Source organism: Lineus longissimus, chromosome 11 (genome assembly GCF_910592395.1).
Source record: "Lineus longissimus chromosome 11, tnLinLong1.2, whole genome shotgun sequence".
NCBI classification, from domain to species: domain Eukaryota; kingdom Metazoa; phylum Nemertea; class Pilidiophora; order Heteronemertea; family Lineidae; genus Lineus; species Lineus longissimus.
This window is the reverse complement of record NC_088318.1, coordinates 11,243,753-11,254,661: the sequence shown is the minus strand read 5'-3', so window position 1 is coordinate 11,254,661 and position 10,909 is coordinate 11,243,753. Positions and strand designations below refer to the sequence as shown.

The window sequence follows — 10,909 nt, the reverse complement described above, 5'->3', positions numbered from 1 at the left end:
TATTTCTAGAAGAACTCCGACATTCCGCGAAGTGTAGTGTACATCGAGGATGTAACAAGTCGCTATAAGCGTGCAATAATTTCAAAAAACGTTCTCAAAATATTGAAGAACAAGCAATGGCTAGATCAAAATCGAGGGGAAGGGCAAGAAAACAAAAGAAACGAGATGCTGGCCTGATGGCTGCTGATGGTGGCACTGCATCTGGTAGTGGTGAAACTGGAAGTGGAGTAAGGATTGGCAAAAAATTCTTGCAATGAATGAATGATTACAATGTTGAAAAATTAGTTCTTGTGAGAAAGTGATGTAAAAGAAAATTTTGTCCCCTGAAAAAAAGTCCTACTTTGAGTATAGAGCCGGTCGAAGTTGGCCATTATAGTCAGTTGATTTGTAGTCTGTGCTTTCCAACTGATATAAGCAGGGGAACGAGTTTACAATCCCCGATCACACCCCAAAAAAAGGTCATCGGTTGACTAACGAAGCACCACTGTTCAATGGATTTATAGTTGAATGCGATCAAACTACGTCATTTCCGATCGGGGATTGTAAATTTTAACCTAAGCAGGTTGTTGTGATGGGGCGAGAGGATGAGCCAGGGGCAGGGGGCAATTATTTATCGTTACATTTTAGACTCGGACTGAATATTTCATTCCCAATGATGAATGAACCCAACGGGCAGCTTTGATTATATAATATCCCTTTAAATAAACCATGTTTTCTCATCTTTATTGGTACCACTACCAATATCCTTGCAGGCTGCGGAGAATAGAGGTGGATGGGATAAGGATTCAAGGCGAAGTTATGCTCAAATTGTGATGGAAAATAAAAATTTTGAAAAATTTTACAAGGTAAATTTACTTGCATTGATTGTTTACTTGTCTAAAACTGTGACATCAAAATGACTTTTTTGAACTTGTCAACTTGATTTATAGGAGCTGCATGTCAATGTGGCAACATAACTTACATGTTATATCTGCAGTACGATTGAATCAGAAATTACAGTTGCTGTATGATATTCCTTTAGTTGCATCTTTGATGCCTCCCTTTCTGTTGCTTCATTCAGCTTTTGATTGCTCCTACTCCTAGGCTCAAAATATGGTTCCAGCAGACGAATGGGGTGCGTTCATGGAGGCTTTACGAACACCACTACCAGTCACATTCAGGGTGACGGGCTTTAGAAGGTATGGCTTTGACATGTGTCTTGAAGAGCACCAGCCAGTGGTCAGATTTTAGGAGACCCCAGAGATATAATCTTAAACAATGTATGTTTCTGGATCTTGTGTGGATTGAGCAGGAGTGTACTTAACTGGCTTCATTCTCTTCTTCGCAGATCGAAGCATATGCTCCACACAAACAAATATTTCCATGACACCATGAGAACGTGAGCACTGCATCAATCAAAGGGTTTTTGAGTTGAAAGTTTCTTAGCGAAGATTATAATTGCTGCCCTGGTATACAGTGTTCTCCACAGGGTTTTCTCAAGGTAGGGTGATACCCTTGATTTGCATGATGTTTTACCAGTGCGCAACACAAGGTAGGGTGGCCAGCTATTTGAGGTAGGGTGGCCCTATAGGAACCCTCCACAAAGTTTTAGAGCAAGGTAGGGTGGCTCTTCCAAGGTAGGGTGGTAAGCTGCCAAGGTAGGGTGGGCCACCCTGACAAATAGCCTTGTGGAGAACACTGGTTATACCTTATCACCTCATTGGCATCGCATAACAAGTCTTGTTGTCATTTTCAGTCAAGCAGAAAGCCTGTTGGATCTCATCAAGAGCAAATTTTTCTCCGAGTTGGCCGATGTTGAGCTGGATGGAGTGAGACAGGAGCCACCAGAGTGTCTAAACTGGTTTGTATTTAATTTCAGTTCACCTCAAAAGATTATAAAACTTGAAGAGTAAATGGATAATTCACAACCGTACAACCAAGCTCTGGGGACAATGGCACCAACGTGTAGTCCAGTCCCGAGGGAGAAGATCATCTTGAAGTTAAGACCCAGGGACAATACAACAATCACTGAGGTTAAGCCCGGGAAAATGTCACAACAACAGAAACCAGGCCTAAATGACAATTCCATGCACTGTCACAGACTCCCGACTCGTATCTTCTCCTGCTGATGTACATGTGGAAATGCGATTACTGATGGTTCTTTGTTGCAGGTATCCTGGAGGTCTTGCGTGGCAGATCAACTCCCCTCGTACAGCGATCAGAAAGTTTCCAGCGCTGAAGAAATTACACGAATTCCTCATATCAGAAACAGAATGTGTGAGTCTATAAGATATTGGATACATGTGAAGTCAAGAGCGTTCATTGTTTGCAAATGTTTTTATGCCATAGTGATTTCATGACTCCACTATTTTTGACAGTGACGGTGGGTACAAGAATGTAGCTTGGTGTCGTGGATATTGATTCCACTCTGCTTCTTCGAGTTCCCTGACCAGGTGTTAAAATAGTTCAGACATTACTTTTTGCCTTATTTCAAACAGGTTACTACAGTAGAACCTCTCTAATAAGGACACCCTCGGGACTGAAAAGTACTGTCCTTAAAAGAGAGGTGTCCTGATTAGAGAGGTAAAATTGAATGGTAACAACCAATTTGGTACCAAAACCAGTGTCCTTAATAGAGAGGGTGTCCTTATTAGAGAGGTGTCCGCTAAGGGAGGTTCTACTGTATATCCAATTCCAGGGCAACATCAGCCGACAAGAAGCTGTCAGTATGATCCCGCCTCTATTCATGGACATCAAGCCGCATCACAAGGTATGGTCTGTTCTTCACATTGCGAGTTATATAGTGGTGTAGAAGTGAGAAGGTTTGGTCACACTTTTGTTGGTCTTGTCGTAGTAACTAAATGAAACGCTTGGTCGAAGTCTGTCTAATTTAAAGTGATACTATGATGTGATTTACAACTTTGTGGAAATACGTCCGTTTTTAATTGTTGATCACAAATGTAAAGCTCAAATTTTCCATTTTTGATTAGATTTATTATAAAATCGTTGAATGTAAACCACCGCGACCGCGAAAATGTTCATGTTGTGACGTCATCAACGAAAACGGCATCGAAGCGAGTCGTCCGGGTGGGATTAAACCATCAATTTCTAGAAAATGTGCATTTCGATTCGAAAACCTTACCGATTTATGAGAAAGTGACGTAGTCATTTGTCAAAAACAGCTAAAACATTATATGGTGAAATTTGACACGAGTTACCCTTTAAACTTAAAGAGAAAGATGATGTAAGTAATGTAAATGTGGCAGATATCGTTATAAGTCTTGAGTTGTTGTTCCAGAAATGTATGAAGTGTATTTGAATGATATATACATGGATATTTTCAGATTTTGGACATGTGTGCTGCCCCTGGGTCAAAGACAGCTCAGCTTATTGAGTATCTCCATCAAGATGAAAATATCAACATTCCTGGTAATTGCATGGTACATGTACCTTTTTATTACATTGTATATGTGAACCAAATGGTGATCAGTGACCTAGTGGCTAGAGCGCCATGCTTATAATCATGTTATGAGGAGGTCATGGGTTTAACTGCTGTTTCATCTCTGTGTCCTCAAGCAAGACACTTACTCTCAATTGCATTGTCCTTTGTGCGACGAAAAACTTAGGTTCATTACTGGTACCTATGCCAGGGCAAGCAAATGACCCTTCCAAGTGGACTGTAGCTTGCTGTTGAGTCCCGTCCTTGGTTGAACACACAAAGTCACTTGGTGTCTAACCCTAGTGCCATGCAAAACACTTGTCTCGTCTTAGAGGAGGAATACTCCTGGTGAACTATAAATCACTTGCTCTTCATTTAGCACTTTACAGTAGCTATGGTGTTGTTTATGGACGGATTGGATTTATGTTACTCCTGGTGAACTATAAATCACTTGCTCTTAATTTAGCACTTTATAGTAGCTATGGTGTTGTGTATGGACGGATTGGATTTATGTTACTCCTGGTGAACTATAAATCACTTGCTCTTCATTTAGCACTTTACAATAGCTATGGTGTTGTGTATGGACGGATTGGACTTATGTTACTCCTGGTGAACTATAAATCACTTGCTCTTCATTTAGCACTTTACAGTAGCTATGGTGTTGTTTATGGACAGATTGGACTTATGTTACTCCTGGTGAACTATAAATCACTTGCTCTTCATTTAGCACCTACAGTAGCTATGGTGTTGTTTATGGACGGATTGGATTTATGTTACTCCTGGTGAACTATAAATCACTTGCTCTTCATTTAGCACTTTACAATGGCTATGGTGTTGTGTATGGACGGATTGGATTTATGTTTGTTTTTGTTCATCTTGTAGAAGGCTATGTTGTCGCCAATGATGTGGATAACAAAAGATGTTACCTGATGGTCCATCAGGTGAAAAGACTGCAGAGCCCGTGTTTCATGATAGTCAACCATGATGTACAACAGTTGCCCAATTTCAGATGTGGACCGGTAAGATTTGGGAGGCAAGAAAGCCACGCCGGACACCTTGAAATTCTGTCCTTGGGCAAAAGTAGTCATTACCCAAGTTATTCTGTTGACATAGACAAAAGAATTGAAATATCACTCAATCTTAGGCATTTTATTCAGCTTGACAATATTCAGTATTTGATCTTCACCAGCTGTGACTTCATTTCTTCCTAGTTTCAAATGGACCTTTTTAGTGAAGTGATTTTTTACTGTTAGTCTTTTGCAGCTATTTTTATGGTCGGTATTTGGGAAGAACATTTAACGGTAATTGTATTTCTTTTTTCTTCAGGACCCGAAGGATTTTGTCCGATTTGACAGAATTCTTGCAGATGTGCCATGCAGGTTAGTACTGTATACTGTCTTCACTGTGGTCGCTCAAAACATTTGCATGGATATCATAATTACTGTGTTGTTAGAAATCTGTTACCACATTCACATCATGGCCAACTGTCAGAAAATCGATGTAAAGGACTGAAAATCTCATAAACAGGACAATGCTAAAAATAGCTCAGAAATTATGTCATGACGGCACAATTCCATATATTTTGTCTGAAATCTGGGTAATCCGATATTGTTGCGTCATGAGTGCGAAAACCTATTGCATTTCAAGTGAAAAAGACGTTGTGATCCTTGACGTTTTGAGAAAAAATTTAATGTTTTTTTTTAGCGGGGATGGTACGTTGAGGAAGAATAAAGACGTGTGGATCAAGTGGAGGCCATGTAATGGTGCACAGTTGCATAAGTACGTTATTTTCACCTTGACCCCATCACATGATCGGGCGACTATGCTTAAACCTAACGTTGGATCATGTTCTACAACCTATTTCATAACATTTCTTCAAGGACTGTGAGCAGCTACGTTTAATGGATAACGTAGCATACAGAATTGAGTTAAAGGCCAACTCTGTTCATTCCAAAATTTGAAAATTGAACTCGAATTTGAAATTTCTTTTTGTGTTGAATTCTCAAAACTGATTGACATAAGCGTTCATTGAAAGTCTCCATCTTGAGGAGGACTTTGTAATCGTTCCATTTGTGTGTGCGTTTGATATCTTTCCTGGATAACTTATATACAAGGCCTACTTTTCCATTGCAGACTTGTATACAAGGCCTACTTTTCCATTGCAGACTTGTATACAAGGCCTACTTTTCCATTGCAGACTTCAGAAAAACATCCTCAGGCGAGGTCTTGAGTTACTGAAGGAAGGAGGTCGTCTGGTCTACTCGACGTGTTCATTTAGTCCGATTGAAAACGAGGCTGTGATAGCATCTATGTTGGCGACTTGTGGAGGTAACTATCGATTGCATGCATATTGAGCTACCATTCGGGCTTGAACCTTCGATCTTCCGGTCACGAGGCAGCCACCCTCACCACTAGACGCCCTTACTCTTCATCAGTGCTGGTCTGTCATTCTTCTTGAGACTGTCCTTAAACTAAAACCTATAGAGTACAATAATTTTGGCGAGCACTTTCTCTTCAGATTCGGTGGAGCTGGTGGAGTCCTCATTGACCGTACCTGGCCTGAAGACGATGCCTGGACTTTGGACATGGACAATAACAGATAACGAGGGCCAAGTCTTGGAGGATTACAAGTCTGTTCCAAAGATCATGAAAAAGTGTTATCTTCCTTCTGTGTTTCCTCCAGACAATGCGGCCGATTTGCATCTCGAGAGATGGTTAGTACACTTGACCTACATGTTTCATAGTCCAACAGGCATAAATTACAGTGGAACCTCCCTTAGCGGACACCTCTCTATTAAGGACACTAGTTTTGGTCCCAAATTGGCTGTTTCCATTCAATTTGACCTCACTAATCAGGACCCCTCTCTATTAAGGAGAGTATTTGTCAGTCCTGGGGGTGTCCTTAATAGAGAGGTTCTACTTTACTAGGTTCAATTAGACTATGCACAATGAATAAAAATAGATATTTGGGATGTGCAGCGAAAGAATCAACCTGCCCCGGCAGAGAGCTGAAGGAAACTTTTCACGATTTTAACCCAAGTGCTTGTCCTCATGTCTAAATTTGTCAACTTTTCAGTATGCGTGTGCTCCCTCACCATCAAAACACTGGCGGATTCTTCATCGCTGTTCTCACAAAGAAAAAGCACCTTCCCTGGCAGAAACCAACGGACGTCGTGAAACTCATCGTCACTCCTGAAGACATTGAAAACCCACCGGTTGATGAAGAGGAGGGGAAATCCAATATGGAGGGAGGCGATGGGGATGTGGATACTGCCAATGTTGATACTGCCAATTCGGATACTGCCAATTCAAAAACGGCCAATGTGGATACTGCCAATGCTGATACTGCCAATTTGGATACTGCCAATTCAAAAACAGTCAATATGGATACTGCAAATGCGGATGCTGCAAATGTGGAATGTGGGGGTGATGCCAACGGGAAGGACAAGCCAGGAGAGAAAAGAAAAAGGGAAAGAGAGGAGTGAGGATCTTTCTTACATATTTCTCATTTTGGAAGTATTTCTATCAGTGCAGCTGATGCCTTGATGAACGGATTCTAAAGTGGTGATTTTTAAGGCATGATCTGAAATTAGGTCTTACTTTCTGTTGTCTTATGTTTCAGGAAGAAAACCTCCAAGAAGAAGCGAAATTTTGGTCACAAAGAGGATCCATTCTTATGGTTCAAGGAGGATGAGCCACTCTGGCCGCCAATCAAGTAAGTTATGATCTAGACTGTAGTACAGTAGAACCTCTCTATTAAGGACACCCCAGGGACTGACGAGTGCTGTCCTTAATAGAGAGATGTCCTGATTAGAGATGTCAAATTGAATGGAAACAACCAATTTGGTACCAAAACTAGTGTCCTTGATAGAAAGGTTGTCCTTAATAGAGAGGTGTCCGCTAAGGGAGGTTCCACTGTATTTGGAAGGAAATTTATCCTGAAGGAATTCACCTACACCAGCCTTATGGAGACGAAGAACCACTAACTTTATCCACAGATAGGGTGTGATTGTACAGCGAACACAATTAAATAGAAGGAAGAAGACAAATGCTATCAGTCCATCGAGTAAATGCTTTGCTGCCTTCCTTCACAGTACTGTCACACATTGTTATCTTGGACAAGTCTCTTTACTGCAATTCCCAAATCCTTTGATTGAAAGGTAAAGCTGCGGTTTATCTACCTGTGACCTACATGTGTGCCTTAATCAAAATAGCCTTAAAGAAGGATTTTTATCGTCACTTTGCAGACAGTACTATGGTGTGTCTGACGACTTTCCAATGGGCCAGTGTCTGGTTCGCTGCGACTCTGGCAAAAAGAGACAGATCTACTTTGCATCCGAAGCAATCAAGACGTTACAGTCCTATAACCATGAGAAAGTAAAGGTATAACATCCGTTAGACTGGTTCACTCCCAGCCCAAGTCTCCTTACCAAGTCTCCTGGCTTTGTAGGGCTCCAGAGTGTGATGCCCAGTTGTTACTCTATTCAATGCTTGTAATCCCCGATGTCAATATCATTGGTGCTTTCAGGGTTTCCGCCAGGAATTGACGTTACGGGGGCACAATCCGGAAAAAAAAAAAAATTTTTTTTGGCTAGATGCCCAGAGAATGCGTTTTCCAAGCGTTTCAAAGCCAAAAACTCATGTGTAAAAACACCGGTTTTCCTACATGAATTTTTGAAAATCGGCAAAAGAATACATAGATAGTGGTAAATATATGTCGTTGAAATGTTATGAAAATACAGCTGATGAATTCCCTCTCAAGTAGTCTGTTTGATACTGTCTGACACATCCCTGATGTTGTCAGTAACTGATAAGGACATTATAGTGATTCACACCTTATCTTATCTCTTTCATTTAGCTTAAAGAAGAGATATTTTGAAATCATTACTCAACAAAGTTGAGCGGGCCCCCCCCCCCTCAACTTTGCTGAGGGGGGGGGGCTCTGGCAGAAACTCTGGCTTTACAAGAACATACTGTGACTTGTGCAGCTGTGCAAAGTCTACTACGATTTCTTCAAAGTTTGGTTTTTCTTCAATCAGATTTGAACTGCTGATGAGAGTGCTGCTGTCACATGGGTTATGGGACCCGTTATTCAAACATCGTGGGTTTGCTACCCAACATCCTGGTTGTGACCTTTTTCTTTGCCTCCTCCTTATAATACGAGATCAGACAGATCTCTTTGACCTGGTGTCTCTGCCAGACAAAAAATTCTATCCAGCTGAGAAACCCGAGTGGCTTATGATACAACAACAAAGCCGCCTCCTCCAGGCCATGACATTACCGGTATTGTTTTTTTTTGTTTTTAGGTGGTTAACCTAGGTATTGTTGTCCTTGTAAGAAGTGATAATCCAGCCGTGCAGTGTGATTACAGACTCACACAGGATGTGAGTATACAAGGGATACAGATATAGTTCGGCATGTTTCAGCGACATTCCATGTATTCTTGACATAGTTTCGGGATACCTTTGTCTTTGAGGGGATCCCCATGCAATTGAAAGGCCTGCTGCATACATTGTACCGCAGTGTTGGGTTAAGCCAGAATGTACCAGTGTCAGTTTCAAGGCATGTCCTCACTTGTCACAGTCCTTTGGACATGATTTAAAATGGAGACATTCTGTACCTGAGGCCTTGAAATCGAATTTTCAAAATCTCTTTCTTTTCCAGGCCATTCACACGTTTTCGCCATTCCTTTCAAGACGATTCGTTAAGATCAGCATGGCAAATATTGTCACACTACTGAGCGAGGATGCTCCATTCTTCTTTAAATTCGCAACAGACTTTGCAAATGAAATGGAAACTTACTGTAAGATTTCGTATACATGTAGTTCCTTTCTGTAGATTCAGCAGATTCCCTGTATCTGTTACCTATGCCAGGGGGTAGCTACATGAAACATGTAAACTCCATCCACATCGACCTTCGTTTGTGACGGACTCATTGGTCCATGAAATACAGTGCACATCTGTAGTGACACCTGAAAATGCTCTCACGATCAAATGCAGAAGAAATGACAGCAAGTAAGAATAGCTATTTCACGAGCGTCAACAACATATCTTAAAGATTGGCAAAACTTTCGATAGAATAACTATTTCACTCAAATTAATAACAGACTTTAAACATTTCAGCTCAAGGAAGTCTTATTCTCAAATATACTCCTGAAGACACGTAAGTTGGCCTGTTCAGTTTCCTGTTCCTCTTCAGTCCTGGCCAGGTCACTCGGTATTGGTTTCAACTTGGGATGTCTGACCCGGTTTTATCTGTTGATGTTTTCATGTTTGAAGGAACCCATTAAAAAATCCACACCAAAAGTTTATAAAATAGAATTTATCATTATTTCTCGAGGAGCTTGGCATTACTCGGAACCTTGACACAGGGCCTATGAGGATCAGAATTGTCTAAAAGGTGGCCACTGATTTCTTTGTGTTACACACAGTTCGAGGGGAAGGAAGTTAAACTTCATCTCAATTCCAGAGGAGGCTGGAGGGCCATACGGTTTTGCTCTTATAGATGGAAATAGAATTATAGTAGTACTTGTTTTCAGGCCTGGTGCTCCAAAGTGTAACCTGACGATTGTTGGATGGCGAGGAAAGACATCACTTCGGTCATTTGTTCCGAGATACGAGCGATCACACTTCCTGCGGCTCTGTGGGATTGAGGCCAATGAAAAAGGTTTGTGGACTATTTGACTAAACCAGGAGCAAACTTTAAGTGGCTTTTGTTAAAAAACTTTGAAATGAACCTGGAATGTGTCGAAATTGATAAATATTTTGGAATTGAAATTTTCTAGGATTATGATTTTTGCGTTAATGGCCTGCTCAACACCTTCTTCTTCATTTCCAGACCTACGGGCCGAAGCTGAAAAGGGCAGCTCGTCTGCCAAAGCTGAAACTACTGCCACGGATAGTCAGGAGGAGGTGCCAGAATTAGATGTCACTGAATTAATACCCCCTCCGGTATTGGAAGACGTCAGTGACTGAGTTGAGGAAGCTTTACCATTTGGCTCATACCTAATCACAGTGACACTTGTCTCGTCTGCTGGGGACCATGTTTATTTGTTTCAAAGATCACGCGGTCTTCTTTGTGACTATCCAATGTCAGACAGATATCAAATCACCTCTTTTTCAAGGCATTTTGAGGGATTTGTTCCCTGGCGCACAGCTAGTTTCCAAACAATGTTATCAGCAGTATCTTTGAAATGGAGTGTTTATCACAAGGTTTAGAATTGTAAAGGGTTAAAACATTTACCAGAATTGGTTGTAGTATTAAGATCATGTATCAACAAGTTGTTCGAAATAAATATTTTCAAGATATGTAGGTATTTTCTCAGAGTGTAATTTTTTCCACGCTACCAATCAAAATCATGGTTGCCTGATGGAGCGTGTAGTTACATATTTGATGAGCGAAGATGTTGCCTTCTGCGGCTGGACTTATTGTCAACAGTCGCACTAGATAACAAAACAATGGAGTGGCTTCACTTGGCATTTCCCGGTGTC

General features: G+C 41.1%; 1 protein-coding gene across 1 annotated transcript; it reads left to right on the top strand.

Moving 5' to 3' along the window:
- Positions 1 to 61: 61 nt before the first annotated feature.
- On the top strand, positions 62 to 10,730 carry LOC135495835 (RNA cytosine-C(5)-methyltransferase NSUN2-like). The gene is made up of 20 exons (XM_064784812.1): positions 62 to 227; positions 753 to 845; positions 1,084 to 1,178; positions 1,736 to 1,840; positions 2,151 to 2,256; positions 2,678 to 2,749; positions 3,324 to 3,408; positions 4,301 to 4,437; positions 4,745 to 4,797; positions 5,123 to 5,197; positions 5,616 to 5,746; positions 5,937 to 6,132; positions 6,495 to 6,899; positions 7,041 to 7,133; positions 7,666 to 7,801; positions 8,725 to 8,802; positions 9,083 to 9,221; positions 9,542 to 9,581; positions 9,958 to 10,085; positions 10,257 to 10,730. The coding sequence occupies exons 1-20, from the start codon at positions 117 to 119 to the stop codon at positions 10,391 to 10,393; spliced, it is 2,415 nt and encodes an 804-aa protein (XP_064640882.1). The 5' UTR covers positions 62 to 116; the 3' UTR covers positions 10,394 to 10,730.
- The last annotated feature ends 179 nt before the right edge of the window (positions 10,731 to 10,909 follow it).

What these genes read in the sequence shown, in the direction of transcription:
- LOC135495835 (XM_064784812.1), top strand. Translation starts at nt 117, where the DNA reads ATGGCTAGATCAAAATCGAGGGGAAGGGCAAGAAAACAAAAGAAACGA. An exon ending in CTTGCAGATGTGCCATGCAG is followed by an intron (nt 4,798 to 5,122) that starts GTTAGTACTGTA and finishes GTTTTTTTTTAG; the next exon opens with CGGGGATGGTACGTTGAGGA. An exon ending in TATGTTGGCGACTTGTGGAG is followed by an intron (nt 5,747 to 5,936) that starts GTAACTATCGAT and finishes CTTTCTCTTCAG; the next exon opens with ATTCGGTGGAGCTGGTGGAG.